The 16,804-nt window shown below is 40.1% G+C and overlaps 1 protein-coding gene across 2 annotated transcripts in view; it reads left to right on the plus strand.

Moving 5' to 3' along the window:
- The window catches only part of AGGF1 (angiogenic factor with G-patch and FHA domains 1), a 60,573-nt gene extending 44,808 nt beyond the window's left edge, over nucleotides 1-15,765 (plus strand). For both annotated transcript variants that reach the window (XM_019517728.1, XM_019517727.1), the window contains exons 7-14: nucleotides 1,817-1,928; nucleotides 3,401-3,452; nucleotides 4,152-4,253; nucleotides 5,999-6,164; nucleotides 6,650-6,732; nucleotides 11,459-11,586; nucleotides 13,348-13,447; nucleotides 14,683-15,765. In XM_019517728.1, coding sequence (XP_019373273.1) covers nucleotides 1,817-1,928; nucleotides 3,401-3,452; nucleotides 4,152-4,253; nucleotides 5,999-6,164; nucleotides 6,650-6,732; nucleotides 11,459-11,586; nucleotides 13,348-13,447; nucleotides 14,683-14,883 — 944 coding nt within the window. In that variant the 3' untranslated portion in view covers nucleotides 14,884-15,765. The remainder of the gene's footprint in view (nucleotides 1-1,816; nucleotides 1,929-3,400; nucleotides 3,453-4,151; nucleotides 4,254-5,998; nucleotides 6,165-6,649; nucleotides 6,733-11,458; nucleotides 11,587-13,347; nucleotides 13,448-14,682) is intronic.
- Nucleotides 15,766-16,804: the final 1,039 nt, after the last annotated feature.

A 16,804-nucleotide genomic window follows, 5' to 3' on the forward strand; every position in this document is an offset into this window, starting at 1 on the left:
TGGCCAGTTATGGTGTGTGGGTCTTCTCAGAGACCTGTATACCCTTTTCAAGCAATAAGGACAACATTAAAGATGCTTTCTAAATAGCATTGAATAGAGGTTGTCAGTGGGGCAGTCCTGCCTTTATGCAGACTTTTGACTCATATGCATTGTGGAAAAGGGCCTAAGTATGTTGCAGGTGATGTTCCAAGGTATAAATAGTAGTACAAGGGGACTGCACTGTAGGCCATGGCCTGGTTACAATTAGGAGAATTTCAGCTCTCTCTAAAATACCCTTTATGTCAGTCATATAGGTTGCTTACAGGCATTTGAAAAAAAAAATAAAAATGGCACTTAATTTTTACTTGGCACGCTCCTGCACTGAGCTCAGTGCATGCCCAGAAGAGGCAGCATGTTAGTTGGACCCACCTTGTCCAATGTGTGTATAAATCGGGCATTTCAGTGGGGCTTTTTTGGCACATTTATCTAATAGCTGATTGAATCAGCTATTAGATAAACATGCCAAAAAACCCCACTGAAATGCCTGATCTATATAGATGCTACAAAACTGGCTCGAGCTAATGCACTGCATCTTCCAATAAAGGACGTATTTTTTCTTTTCTTTTTTTAAACATCTATAAATAGCTGTAGATAGAGGTTCTCTGGTTAAAGAACAGTATCTGGGTACTTTAGTAACCTTGTGACATCTTAATTAGTTTTTCTTCTTTTATTTAAAATGTCTGATAGCTATCAATTTCTGTGGTACCAGAGTAATAAAGAAACGGCAAGCTAGATCTGTCCTTATTTACCCCCATAGAATACAGTTTTCCCATTGCACCTTCACTTTTATACCTTTTCAGCATCACTATAACTGTGTTTTTGTATATGTATATTAAGGACAGGGTATACCCCAGCAGTTAGAATTTAATTAACAGATCTTTTAATGCATGAGAAGGAACAGAATGCAGTGCTTAATCTGTAGATGTAATGGCTTTGTAGTGCTATTAGGAGTAAAGTATTTAATATTAAATTCTAAGTTTTAGCCACTGCAGTAACTGTATATAATTCTGAATGCATCCAAGAATCATGTTGGACTAAGAAGGTACTATTTTTTAAGATAAGTCTGTTCAGAATAAAACTTCATTTAACAAGCCTCTTTTCTTTTTTTTATCCCCAGCTTTATCCGTAATGCCCCATAAATTAAGAGTATGTAAAAGCATTTTATACACATGCTCCAGGGGCATGGGGCTTTTGGAGCCACTCCAGTTAAAGCACCATGAGTGTCATGTGTATCAGCATCCCCATCCCCCTAGTGAAAAAGAGCAGAAGGGGGGGTGCCTTTAACTAAAGCTTGTTGAATGAACTTTAGTTAAAGTGCCCCCACTGCCACTTCCCAGCTCTGGAATGCTAATAAATGTGACACCTGGAATCTGCTGGAGTACAGTAACCGCCATGCTCCAGCAAACTCAGTCGCTGCACGAGTATAGGCGCCCTCAGTGGTTGCTGTAACATTATGCTGACTACAGTAATTATATGTATTTTAGTATATGCAAATAATTAGAATAGACTAGTGAATGCAGAAGGGGAAAAATTATAATGCAGTTTGGTCTGGGAACAGGTAAATAAGCCTTTGAAAGAATAATTTAATCATGGTTTTTCTATCAAATATACTTGTACATTTCCATTTTAAGAAATGACCCAGAACTTTCCATATTACTCCCATTGATTACAAGTTAGGTTTTTTGGCTAAATCCTTTATAGTCATTTGAAAATTTAGTGGACTGTGATCACAGTTTTCATCTTTGGTTTTACTAACATTATTTTTGTATGGATATAGATGAAGAAAGAATCTGGCCTCCCTGTATCAGAGTAATTGTGATTAGATCACCTGTACTACAGACCGGATCTCTTTATATCATCACAGCTGTGAAGCCTGCTACAATTGGAAGGTAAAATTGACTAGAATTTATTACATGCATCTTGTCTCATGCCTAACTTTGAAAAATTGTAAGATTAGCCATTAGTTTCTGTTTGTTGTCTTACAAATTCTGAGGTTTTGAACAGTATTAACCGGTGAGATTGTAAATGACATTAGCATTCTTTAAGTGCAAGGAAATCCGTGAAAGATATTTTCTTATAGGAAGGTAAAAAACCTTTTCTGAGTCGCTGAATGGCTTTTTCCAGAGTAAGAAGAAAGACTTCAGAAAATCAGGACAGAATAAAGTATATCTAGTGTCTTTGATGAAATCCTGGATCTTTCAGACATTCAAATTCAAGGAGGGTTGACTGAGTCTTTCATCTTTCTAAAATTCAGAAATCAAGTTCAGTGATGTACTCTTCCTAGTTGTCTTGGATAAGATCTTCAAAAGAGTGTCTGCTTCTTGTGGACATTGAAGGCCTACTTGAATATGTTTAATGCAGGAGTAGTGGATTCCCCAGGATTTGTCCAGATTTTGCCTTTTTCAGCTATTAGGCATCATGATATTTGTGGGTTGCAGTTATGAAGAGTACTGCATAAATGCTGATCTACAGACTGAATGCTGAGTTAACGGACTCTGCAAAATTCACCTTTGTATATTAGGATGGATGGAAATTCCTTGGTTTCTCTCTGGGTTTGGGTCTCAATTGCTGCAAGAGTACGCATCAGCTCCTATAGCAGCCTTCAAAGTTGTAACAGCAAACTATTTCACAACCCATGCACCGCAGTTCTGGCCAGTAGGTCCATACAATTCATGGTTCCGGTGATCTCATCCCTTGCCTGATACTAAAAAAGCATACTCTTCCCTTAAATGCTGCTGTATAGACATGCTGAAGAGCAGAAGTGGGATGCGGGGTGCCCCTGTGTGGCGTTTCCACAACCTAACACTTTTTTTGGGTGGTCATGTGTCATCATCCCCCCAGCTTCAACTTGTATGGAATTAAGATTTCTCCCTAAATGTTTAAGAGTAGAGATGAGTATTTCAAATTTATATAATTATTGCCTGCTACTTCTAGGTTCCTTGCAGATATTCATTTAATGATATGATGGTGTCTGATTCCTAATCCTGACAGTTGCACATCCTGCCATGCTGTTTTTTGGAAATAGGTTCTCGTCAGCGTACAGTTGTGTGGCTCTGGAGTTGATGTGGGGAGTTGGTTGTTTCTGCTATGTACTTGCGCGCACACGCTTCATTGTATTAGATTGCAATCTATATATTGGGGTATAATCTGTAAAGTTTGTTTATTGTTTAGAAAGAAAACTTGTCGTTAGGATTCATTGGAACTGAACTTTGATATTACTCATTATTTTAAATTATTTTGCTTCAAAAGCTTATAACTAATATAGTGATGTGAAGTCTCTCAGACTTCTCTGCTACCATGTTGTAAAATCACATAATTGTACATGACAAGAATCAAATTAACTATAAACCTGTCTTTGTAGAGAGAAAGAAATGGGACATATGCTCCAAATTCCTGAGGTTGCAGTCAGTAAGGTAATTCACAGATTATTTTGGGTTGTTCCCCATGGCAGGTCTATACTGCCTAATCTACAAAATACACTTGTTCTAATGTTAATTTTTTCTTCAGGATTAGTCCACTGCCCCTTGCTGAGAGAGAGCAAGGGGAATTTTGTGTTGTAAGCATGTCTTCATTGCAAAAGAGTTGTGGAGTTATGAATGGGGAAGTGTGGGTTTTTTGGTTTTGGGGTTTTTTTCCTTTGCAGCAAAAGGTTTCTTATTTTTAAACTTAGAAGTGAAAGCTTGGTTTTCACTTGGATCACTGCTGTTATGAAGGCCCATGTAACATGAGAGCTATATAACTAATTACCCTTTTGAAATAATGGCATTGATTTTATTCCACAAGAATTGAGGCAGAAATTAGGAGCTTTATAAATATTTTACAAGAGAGATCCTTTGGGTAAAGATTTGCAGTAGTGGACTGATATATAATGGGCTTTTTGTTTTTGTTATTGTCTGTTTTAATTTTAATTATTTTTTACAATTTTTTCAGCCAATACTTGTGTTATATTATCAGTAAAAGGCACGCAATAGTGTTTTTATGGCTTTTTCGCACCTTACAGTACTTAGTTGTACATTTAATGGTATACAAAAATTTGTCCTGTAATCTTGCATTAAATACTATGTAAATTAAGCACTGGGCAATGGGGGGAAAAATTTCATTTCTTCTTTTAGTTTCATGCAGAAGTATACTTCGACCATGATTTGCAAAACTATGTTCTGGTGGATCAGGGCAGTCAGAATGGCACAGTTGTTAACGGAAATCAGATTCTACAGGTGAGCATTGTATAATTAGGAAATATATCTACTGCATTTTAAAGAAACTGTAGTCGTAGGGTTAGTCTTTAAAAGGGGCTACAGAAGAAGGGAATTAAAGGCTAGTGAGTTGAACTTCTGTTTGCAGTAAATTTTAGAAACAAATCTAAAAAAAGAAAAAAAGGATTGTTCAGTACATGGGTGAACTGGGCTTTCTGAGGAGATATCAGCATATTTTTATCTTTATCTAAGGGATGTCTTGCCTCACCAACCTGCCCGTTCTTTGAGGGTATCAACAAGCATATGGATCAGACTCCATTTTAGTCTATATTTTGACTTTTAAAGTCTTTAACAATGTTCCACATCAGAGGTTCTTAGTGAAATTAAATTGTCATGGTATTAGAGGGAAGGTTCACTGGTGGATCAGAAATTGGTTTAAGGAAGGAAAACAGAGTATAAATGGTAGAGTCTCAGAATAGAAGGAAGTAAACAGTGGGGTTCCCTCAGGATCTGTGTTGGGACCAGTGCTGTTTAATATATTCATAAATAATTTGGAAAGGGGAGTGAAGAGTGAGGTGGCTAAGTTTGCAGATAACACAGAGAGAGAAAGGTAAAAAGTAAAATGGACTGCAAAGAGCTACTGAGGAAACAGTCAATATGAAATTCTGTGTTAATAAATGCAGAATGATGCACATGGTGGGGGGGAATAACCCAAAACGTACAAAGATGATGACACTAACTGTTACCACACGGGAAAGAGATTTTTGGATTCATTGTAGCCAGTTTGTTAAAAATATCAGCTCCAGTGTTCAGCAGCAGTCAAAAAGGCAAATAAAATGTGAGAGAGAGAGAAAATAAGAAGCGGGGATTGTTAACAAAACAGAAAGCCCCTCCCCTCCTCCCAGCAGCATACACAGTGCCATAGGATACTGGATTGACTCTGTGGCTTGGCCTAGTAAATGACAGTTCTTGGGTTTATTTTACATTAAAATCACACTTAAGTCATCATTGGCCACAGCTTCACATGGACTTTACTAAAGAGTAGACTAAGTGGCTGCAGAGTAGAGCATCACTTAATACACGTGCGACAGTATTAGGCTACAGTAAATTAATTTATGCCACAGTAATATAGTACTGTCAGGGATAGTACTATTTTATGCTGGGGTAATTTACTGTGATTAAACATGTGTAGATGCTGAGCGCAGGTGTAAGATGCTTCCCATCAGGACAGTCAGCTGGGGGCCAGACTCCTGCCTGATGCCTAGCCACATAGCTCTGCACTTTCAATGCCCTCATACCCCAGCCAGCCCCTCTGCTGCCCAATACTGCCACCCGGAGCTAAGTGGCCTTGGCGTAAACTGCTCCACCGTGGCTCAAATCGGTACTCTCCAGGGTGCATGTATAGATGCTGCACCTGGGAGTTGGTTTACTCTGGCTCAAACTGCTCCAGAGTTTATTGCTTTGCATTCATTGCAGGTGGAGACACACCCAGTATCTCTTATTGAATGGTCTTTTTACCATACATTATTAATTTCTCTGTTTATGCTCCATTTTAGGCATGCTTGTAATAAAACTTCACATTTAGTTTTGTAATAGGAATTGAGAAATCTGTTCCATTTAAAATAGTTAGACTTTAGGGGCACCAGTTAAGTTAAATGTATCTCAGTATCCACTAGACAGAACTGAATGATACGTTAATGAGCAGTATGCATGGAATACACAGTGGTGATACTGCTGACAAAATTATTTAAATCTTTTTTCTGTAGCCTAAAACAAAATGTGATCCCTATGTTCTGGAGCATGGGGATGAAGTTAAGATTGGAGAAACAGTGTTATCATTTCACATACACCCTGGCAGCGACACATGTGATGGATGTGAACCAGGACAAGTGAGAGCACATCTTCGCCTTGATAAGAAAAAGGAAACTTGTAGTAAGTGGATGTTATTGCTAAATTGTGGGTTTTGACAGTAATTCTTTATAAAGTCAAGTGAGAATAAAATGGGATATCAAATAGTAAACCTTTTTCTGAATGAATTAGTCTTGTTTCAGATAGTACACTGAAAATAAGAGAACCTAAGTGCTGTGCTTTTTCGGGGGGAGGGAGTTAATACATACATAACCCTAGAAGAAATACTCATATAAATGAATACATTAAAATTAAATTTATTTAATTAGCATTGTGTGCTTTGAATTCAGCTTGTAGTATAGATGCTATGTTTTGTTTATTCATACTATAGCTATCAGTTTTTCTTGAAGGAATCTTAAGTGCGTTACATCCAGTGCCTATACTCAGTACTAAGTGATATTGGCAGCCTTGGACCAGTGCTAGTTAAAACAAATCTGTAATATTAGTTCTTTCTCTACTTCGGACATATTTGGATAATATATGTTATGGTTTTGTTTTTGGCTTTTTAGCTTCTCCGGTGCTTAGCAAAGAAGAGAGAGAATTAGTCAGAAGAAAAGCATTAAAAAAAATACGGGTAAAATATGGTTTACAGGTAGGTTTTCAATAAGCTTGGAGTGCTCTGAAGTTTAAATGGGTTCTTTCAACTCACTTAGGCCTAGACTGTGCAACAGAGTTCTTTTGGCACATTTTTTGAGTGTTTGTGCTCTCTCAAATGCTAATTGGAACCTTCCACCCCCTCCCAGCGGAGTCGGGATTCTGTCGCTGGCAGCTAATCATGTAGATGCTCCCACTTCAGCTGGCTACCACAGTTCATTTGGCTGCTAACTGTTGCCAGAAGCTCTAGGAGCAGAGGCAGCTCAATATGGGCTTATCTTTAAAAAGAGGTTATGATATTTTTACCATTGTGTTAATTTTTCCAAACTATCACACGCAACTATTGTGATCGACTGAAATAGTCATACAGTAAACTCTCGGGTAACTGGCACCTTACAAGCCAGCATGCTCTGTTAACCAGCATGCCGGTTTGTAAGGAAAAGTGAAACTGGAAGTGCCCACCATGGTACTTCTGGTTTCTCTAAGCCTCCAAGGCCTGGGGGCATAACGGGCTGTGTGGGGCCTGCCTCCCTGTTCTGCAGGGTCCACGGGAGGGGCAGCGATGCTGCAGGAGGGATGCCCCAGACGCAGCAGAAGAAGCGGCAGCCGGGGCCGCTCAATTAACCAACATATCTTGTTATCTGGCATCCCCCGGGAGTGGGGGATGCCGAATAACTGAGCTTTTACTGTATGTAGAATCATAGAAAATTAGGGACCTCAGGAGATCATCTAGTCCAACCCCCTGCTCAACACAGGACCGTGCCTGACGAGATCATCCCAGCCAAGGTTTTGTCTAGCTAGATCTTAAAAACTTCCAAGGATGGAGATTCTACAGCCTCTCTGGGTAATCTGCTCTGGTGTTTTTACTACCCTCCTAGTGAGGTTTTTTTTCCTAATACTTACCTAAACTTCTCTTGCTGCAACTTGAGAGCATTGCTCCTTGTTCTGTCATCCGCCACCACTGAAAACAGTCCAGCTCCATCCTGTAGAACCCCTCCTCCCCCCCGCCTTCAGATACTTGAAGGCTGCTGTTAAATCTTCTTCAGTCTTCTCTTCTGCAGACTAAATAAGCCCAGTTCTCAGCCTCTCCTCGGAAGTTGTGTGCCCCAGCCATTTTCATTGCTGCCTGCTGGACTCCCCAGTTTGTCCACATCCTTTCTGTAGTGGGGGGCCCAAAAGTGGACACAGTACTTCAGATGCATCCTCATCAGTGCTGAATAGAGGGGAAGAATCACTTCCCTTGACTTCCTGCCAATGTTCCTACTAATGCAGCCCAGTATGCTATTACTCTTCTTTGCAACAAGGACACATTGTGAGCTTATATTTATCTTATTGTCCACTGTAACCCCCAGGTCCTTCTCTGCAGAGCTGCTGCCTAGTCAGTCGGTCCCCAGCCTGTATTGGTGCATGGGATTGTTCCATCCTAAGTGCAGGACCTTGCACTTGTCTTTATTGAACCTCATAAGATTTCTTTTGGTCCAGTCCTTCAATATGTCAAGGTCTCTCCGAATCCTAACCCTACACTCCAGCTCATCTACATCTCCCCGCAGCTTGGTGTCACCTACAAACTTGCTGAGGATGCACTCTCTGCATTAACAGTGTGTGCCTGCTGAGGCTGGGGAGGCACAGTGACCACCTGCAGGCTACGGCATTGGTAGTGGCAAGTGCGGATCACTCATAGATGTGTCAGCAGTGAGGGGGGACTGCCTGCAGTTGCCGGTGGCTGCATTGGCAGCTTGCTCCCCCCACTGTCCCCTCTATGCGTCGCCTATGACTCTATGCCATCTTCCAGGTCATTGATGAAGACAGTGAACAAAACTAACCCGAGGACCAACCCGTGGGGCACTCCACTTGATACCAGCTGCCAACTAGACATTGACCTATTGACTACTACCCTCTGAGCCTGATGATCCAGTCAGTTTTCTGTCTACTGTAGTCCATTCATCCAACCCATACTTCCTTATCTTGCTTGCCAGAGTGTTGTAGGAGACTGTATCAAAAGTCTTGCTAAAGTCAAAGTATACCACATCCACTGGTCTCCCCACATCCACAGAGCCAGTCATCTCATCATAGAAGACGATCAGGTTGGTCAGGCGTGACTTGACGTTGGTGAATCCATGCGGACTGTTCCACCTTCTCCTTGAAGGCTTAAATGGATTCCTTGAGGCTCTGCTCTATGATTTTTCCAGGGACTGAGGTGAGGCTGACTGGTCTGTAATTCCCCAGATCCCTCTTCCCTTTCTTAAAGGTGGGCACTATATTTGCCCTTTTCCAATCGTCCAGGACCTCTCGCAATTGCCATGTGTTTACAAAGATGATGGCCAATGGCTCTGCAATCACATCCTCAGCATCCTCGGATGCATCCCATCCAGCCCCACAAATGTGTATATGTTCAGTTTTTCTAAATAGTCCCTAACCTGTTCTGTTGCCACTGGCTGTTCACCTCCTCCCCAAACTGCTGTCAGATGCAGTAGCCTGGGAGTTGACCTTGCCTGTGAAGACTGAGGTGAAAAAGGCCTTTTCTGCATCCTCTGTCACTAGATTGCTTCCCCCGTTTAGCGTAAGGGACCCACACTTCCCTGATCCTCCTCTGGTTACTGACATACTTGTAGAAACTCTTGTTATCCTTCATGTTTCTTGCTAGTTGCAACTCCAATTGCACTTTGGCCTTCCTGACTTCATCCCTGCGTGCTGGAGCAATACTTTTATACTCCTCCCAAGCTCTTTGTCCAAGTTGCCACTTCTTATAAGCTTCCTCTTTGTGATTTAGCTTACAGAAGAATAAAGCTAAGCCAGGCTGGGCTTCTGCCATACTTGCTAGTCTTCCTCCACATTGGGATGTGGGGTGGTTTGTTCCTGCACTCTCCATAGGCTTCTTTAAAAGCTTTCCTGGACTCCTCTCCCCCTCAGACTGACTTCCCAAGGAATCCTGCCCCCTTAGACTGACTTCTCTTGGGATCCTGCCCATGAGTTCCCTGATAATCTGTCTGCTTTTCTGAAGTCCAGGGTGCTTACTCTGTTGCTCTCCTTCCTTCCTTCCCTCAGGTTCTTGAACTCAATTATCTCATGGTTGCTGCTGCCCAAGTTGCCATACACTACTACATTCCACACCAATTCTTCCCTGTTTGTGGGCAGCGGGTCAGGAAGAGCACAGCCCCTAATTGGTTGCATATAAAGACAAACAGAAATGAGTATATTTTATACACATATAGGGGTATGTACCCCTTAAAATGGAGTGTGGGAGTATATAGCATGTACAGATGCCCCATTTTAAAGATGTTTTGGAATGCAACTTTAACCATAGTCACAAACAGGACCTGTGCAGTTGCATTCTCATAGGAAACGGGAGGCCTTCAGGTTGTGTTGAATAGTGCAATGGCATCAGCACAGAACCTAAACAAGTACAGAATTCCATCCTGATAAAGCAGTGCAAAAGGGTTAAAGGATTCCTGGAGCACTACATATTAGGACTGTGCAAAATGCCACTGTTCCATTTCAACTTGCATTTCGACAGAACTTCATTTCAAATTTCATTTAGAGTCAAAACCGCTGTTCCGTTTCGTTTCGTCAAAACAGTTTTGCTGTTTCAACGTTCGTCCATAGACTATAATGGGAGAGCTCAAAACAGCCTATAACTTTGTCATTTTTGGCCTACTTTGGATGAAACTTGCAGGAATGGTAGCCCCTTCTTAGGGCATGAAGCTTGCCAAGTTTCAAGGAGATAGGTTTAGGGGTTTAGGAGAAACTGTACCTCAAGCTGCAGACAAGCAAAACTCGTGACATGGATGCTTGTGGGACTGTCTGTCTTGGGGCACAAGGGTGTGAAAACTGCAGGCCTGCTAGGCCCTGCTGCATCCATGAAGCCTGCCAGCTATCAAGGAGATAAGTGCAGGGGGAGTCTGGGTTCTGGGGCCCTGCACCTCTAGCTGCTGACAGGCAAAACTCATGACATGAGTGGGTGACACTGTCTGTGTGTTAAGGTGTGCCCTCACTCAGCTGACACCAAGGCAGAAAGCAGGGCAGTTCAAACAATGCTGCCTTTTTAGGCAGTTTTTCCATCCCTCCCCCAGAGCACTGGGATTGGAAGGGACCTCCGGGAAGGATTGACAGTCACTGGCCAGCTACAGTCAATAATGAGAGTACTCTTTCCCCCCCTTTCCCCCTCCCTCTCCTTACTTTAGTTTCTGTTTCCCTGCAGGCAAGCCCAGCCTGAGCTTCGAAACTCGTTTTGTTTCGAGGTTGTTTCGAAGCTGTTTTATTTCGATTTAGACGTTTCAAACTCAAAATGAGTCAAAACAGCGTCAAAATGAAACTGCGGGTGAAATTTTGCACAGCCCTACTACATATACAGATAAAATTGTAGCATTCAGAATCTTTAGTGTTTTTCTACTACCCAAGGAAATTGGGATTTTTGTGCCAAGGTATTTCATGTGTCCAATGACTGCAGTAGCATTGGACTAATAGAGGAGATTAAAGAGTGTGTGGTTTTGATTTTATAGCATACCACAGAATGAATTAATTAAAGTTGTATTATTATATGGTGATGGCAAAGGCATGAACTATTGAATGAGGAATTTTAATTTTTGCTCGTAAGGTTTAAAACTAATAAAACATGGTGAGCCTGTTTTAAGTGCTGTTTTTTGGAGAATAATAATAAATAAAAAAAAACATTTAAAGCCAATCCCTTTTTTCACTAGTTCTTTTGTTGCTTTATCTTTGTAAAGAATACAGACTACGAAGATGACAAAGTAGTAAAAAATCCAAAGTACAAAGACAGAGCTGGAAAACGTAGAGAAACTGTTGGAAGTGAAGGAACTTTTCAGAAAGATGATATTCCAGCTTCTGTCCATGTGTAAGTGTACCATTCTTTACTCTTAAAACATCATAAACCTTTAATACTCAGTATAGTTTAGTGAATTGTTAATAGTTAACCTGATTTGATATCAACTGGGCTGAATCATAGAGGAAAAAAGTAGGGGGATTGACTCCAGGAGGCATCTAATCCAACCTCCTCAAGGCAAATTTAGTTTTTAAAGTAATTTTAAGTGCATATTAAGGAAGACATTTCCCCATTTGTATACTTCCCAGACTTAATATTGAGATGGTAAGAAATTTGCCCTGGAATTGGAAATGCTTTCGAACTGCCTGTACAGTAATTCAATTATAATTCTCCCCAGTAGAATTCAACTTGCTGCTTTGAAATCCCAGGACTCATTCTACCAAAATTTAAAATGTACATTCAAAGTTGTTTTTTTCTGTTCTGCTGCTGAAACATTAAGTGAAAACAATACCATTTTAGTAGTTTTCTGTCTCCAGTTCAATGTTGATCATCTCCCTACTTCTCTTCATTTAGTGACTTTCTGGCAGGGTGATGGTTCTCAACTAGAGTGCCTCAAGCCCCCCTCGGGTGCCCCAGTGCAGGCGCTGCCACAGCAGCTAAGTAAAACTACCCCATGTGCACTCCTGCTTCATTAGGGATCTGATCAACTTAAACTAGGAAAGAGCTGGCTCTGCTATAGCCTAGCCTACCACACTCCTAGAAACAGAGGCACTTAAGAGTCCTGAGCCTCCATCTCCTCCAGAGAATCCACCAGTAGGTACCTCGCACTGCAGGCCCTCCACCACCTGGCTCTTTGGCAGGGATGTGCAGCCTAAAGTCCCTGCAGAGCCAGACCACAAACTGGGTGGAAGCCTTGGTGGTGAGTGGACCATGCCTGTAGAGCCTCCATGGGCACAGGCAGAAAGAGCTGGCAGTGGCAGGGGCTTTGGCATTCCAACATCTTTGAGCCATCCTGCTGATTCTCCTGTTAGCTCTAGATCACATTCAAATTCACAAGCTTAATTTGTGAATGGGTATATTTAGGTAGAAAAGAGGCAAGGGTTATTGTGGGGGATTTCCTTTTATTGGATCAACTGCATGGTTGGATTAGACGTCAAACATTTCAAATGCAGTGTAGTCTTCATCAGAATAATATTTCATAAATACATTTTTTGTTAAATTTCTGCATGTAGAAAAGTATAAGCATATCTTTGTGAGCACTGAAAAGTGTTTTACTGCAAATATTACAAAGCATGGATTACAGGGTATGTGAATTGTTTTTCTGGGTGTTTATGAAGCTGTATCTGGTGACAGTATTATTAATAGCAGAAGATATCGAGTGGTAAAGGATAGTTTTTATGGGGGAAGTTTCTTTGAAGAAATATAGAGGAAACTTTTAAATGTAAGTTCTAATATCTGTACATGAAAATATAGCCAGCCAAGACTAGAACAATAGCATTAATGTAAAATGGCAACTCTCCACACAAGACACCATTCAATCAGTTTGAGAAGGCAAATATATACAAACACGTCTGTGCCAACAAAAACTGAGCGAAGTCTTAATAACCTTTTTGCTATGTTTAGGAGAATCTAGAGGGCAAACACACAAACCCAGATGTGCTTGTATACCATGTAACACTGGCTTGCTGTTTCCTACTTTTGTAAGAGCAACATTTGGACCACAGGTTTATACGTTGGGGTAATAGTCTAAGCTTAATAAGAAAGAGTCAGATGTTGCTTATTGTCTGTATTGCCTACTGTTAATCTTCCTTATTTGTTAATTTTTTTTTCAAGTGAAATTGGTGATAGCAACAAAGGCCGTAAAATGCTGGAGAAGATGGGATGGAAAAAAGGAGAAGGGTTAGGCAAGGATGGTGGTGGTATGAAGGATCCGGTAGGTCTTTCTGACTGACTTGATTATTTTGGTGTAATCTGTTTTTTGTAATTACATTTGCATTGCAAAATAGGTTCACTGTTGGTCATTTTAGATGCATCAGAGCACTGGGTGTGGAAACTCAAGTAGTGATTAGCCATCTAAAAATTTCACATAATTGTTTTCAATCCTCCTTTTGGCTTTGTTCTATCTTTTCCATGGGATTTGCATATTTCAAAAGTTGGTCTCTGGGTGAGATCCAGGGTTGGGCCTCACTTGAACATAGCAGAGCTAACAACAATCAAGAGATAATCGCAGAAAGGCCAATGTTCCAATTCCAGTTTGTTGTGCGAGTCAGTACAGTCCACTCCATCTGGCTATCTACTGGGTAATTCAGACTTTCATGGGAGTTCTGCTTTTTAGTAGCAGGCAACTGAAATTTAGTGCTGCCCAGCACCTATGCAGCATTTTATCCCCTTCATTGTGGCTTGCATGGAAAGATGAAAGATCTTCAGAACAGCATTAGTATCTGAGCAAGGGGGATAGCTGAGAAGGCTAAAGAATTGGGTGTAATACCCCAAAAAAATCACATGAAAGGTTACTGAACGCCATTAAATAACACGGTGTGAAATTGTTCTACAAAACGGACTGAGATTTGGATTATTTTAATATCAATGACCATACTCGAGCTGATATTTTGGCTATACCAATGCCAGAAAAAAACATGGAACGGGCAATTGATGTGATATTTAAATGTGACAGTGCTGTATTATGGACAGAGAATCTGGCATTTGCAGGAAAAAGTCGGATGAATTGTAGTGAGGGAGATGCATGCAGATATTGTAGCTTGTAATCTGCTTGCCTTGCAGGGGCTGTCCAGTCTTGATTACTGACCCACTAAAATACTGTCTCCTAGTCCTCTATAGTGGAGGTAGAGCATCAGGACTGTAATCTGAGAATGTGGAATGACCCAAAAATTGTTGAACTAGCTGTGCATGTACTCAAATGTTCCAGCATCTAACACAAATTCAGACTGTTAGTTTTCTTAAATCAGCTCCAAAATGAACAGGGTTACTAGCAAGCTTTTATCAGCATTAAATCATGTTCATGTATATGTGCATGACGTGACTTTTGTTGTGTTTTGTTTAGACTACAGGACTAAACAAATTTTGTAAGTATTACAGTCTAATGTACAGTAATTTGAAAGTATTTTAAATATGGAATTATATAACACTTGTTTCAACATGTTTTGATAGATCCAGCTCCAGCTACACAAGACTCATGCAGGTTTGGGTACAAGTAGACCAACCTCAGTTGAAGATGTTTCCATCATCCAAAGCAAGAACAAAAAGAACTGGGATAAAGCAAGAGAAAGATTTGCTGAAAACTTTCAGGAACCTAAACCACAGAAAGATGCACCCAAAATTATGCCTTGGGTTAGAGGGACTGCAGAATGAAATCACTTAATCCCAGTACAAGTTAATTTCTGTGTGTAAATAGTTTGGGAGAGTTTATTTTTACTTTACCTGGGGGTGTGGGGAAGGGTACATGTAATATACAGGTGTGCGGAATGTCTGCAAAATTAACTGTAGTCTTGTTTGGTTTATCCTAGTCTACATTTATGAATGTGCAGTGAATAAATCGGATTGCCGCAGTTCTAGTTTTGAGGAATGTAGAGATGAAAATACTTGTGTCATTTTTCAAGATTAGGATTTTTCTTCTTCAAATTTGTCTATTTTTTTAATACAGTAGTTCAGCTGAAACAAAGTTTGATTTTTAAAATGCTGTCCCATACTTCAGACTTTTCTTTTTTTACGTTCTAACTAAAAGAAAAAAAGCACGAAACAATGCAAGAGCTTCACGTTGCCTTCCTTCTCTTGTATGTTTGTTCAAGAATTGTTGAGGCACATCACTGCAAAGCTTATAGAATTCAGTGCTGATGTGTCTCACTCCATATAAAATTAAATTCTTGGTATTTTTAATGATTTATGTCTACTCTTTGCATTTATAAATACAGTTCTTCATAAAATAAATTTACCAGCATAGGTGAAGAAATTACGGTCAGAGGACAGTTTGTAGTAAAGTCCTATTTTCTTCTATGAAGAATATATTTGAGGTTTGCATAGTAAATCTAGCACACCATTTACAGGGGCAGTACTTTGGAAATTGCAATCTGGGAGTATTAATTTATTAACCTTTGTTCTAGCACATCCATTGCTGGCAATGGAACGTATGCCAGGGGAAAAACAGACTTTTCAGCGCAAAAACGACTGAAACTGAAAGCTTGATATTTATTGAATGTTCTTAAAAAAAACCACAATAAAAATATTATTGATATATAAATTAGCGTGCTTCTTGATATCAACTTGTTGACATGCTGGAAGTAAAAATTCCCTTTAAACTAAGTTTCCATTCAAGTTAAAATGTCAAAGTAAGAGAGACTAAGCAAACTTAACATCCAGATCATTTACTCACACCATCTATATCATCCAAAAGCTAAAAACAAACAAAATCAGGACAGCCATTCATCTTGGAATTACTTCTCTTCACACACAGGTGTGTAGATAAGGTTTTCATCATCACTTAATATTGTAGCTTAAAGCCTTTATTTTGTCTTACTGAAGAATGCCTTGTTCATTTAAACATTACACCCAGAAATGTTCTGCTTTATTTTATATTAAACTCCAGTATTCTTCGAAGTTATCTTTAACATAAGTCTTAAGATCTATATTGGCAATCATGGTGTCTTATTTACTAAGCAGCAGCAAAGTCCATTAGGACTTTATAGTGACAAAGCAACAAGTTAGATCTAAAGCTTCAGAGGTTAACTTTTCTGAATGCATCTCTTCCCCACCCCCATTTTAAGAAAAGGTATCTATGAAGCTATCATTATAAGGAATGAGATTCATCACATGCCTAGAAGAGGGACTTTCACACTAGGGAAATGCAGTGAAATAATTCAGAGTAACTGGATTTTTTTTAAACAAACGAGAGCGGTTTGGATCTTTTATGAAGATCTCATATAAAAGGAAGGCTTCCTCCTCATGGAATGCATATGAAAATTACATTATTTTAAGTTCTTACAGCACAAACACCCCACCACCCACCAAAACGAACAAAACCCAACACCACACAACTCTTCAGGTGAACAGCTGCTAAATGCACTTGCGGTTCAGGTAGAAAGGCATGAATATGCTTGCAAATAAGGCATGCTTTCTCAGCTGAGAAGCCTCTTAATCAGATCCTGACTAAAATGCTTAAAAGGTGTTTGATAGGAGCTCTCTCCCTCTTATTTAAGTGTTTTTTCAGCACTTTCTTCCCATCTGTTCTACAGCCTGATCACAGAAGGGCTAGTCACATTGTACTCCAACACGCCCT

Source organism: Gavialis gangeticus, unplaced genomic scaffold (genome assembly GCF_001723915.1).
Source record: "Gavialis gangeticus isolate Ggan-Ray unplaced genomic scaffold, GavGan_comp1, whole genome shotgun sequence".
Taxonomy (NCBI): Eukaryota; Metazoa; Chordata; order Crocodylia; family Gavialidae; genus Gavialis; species Gavialis gangeticus.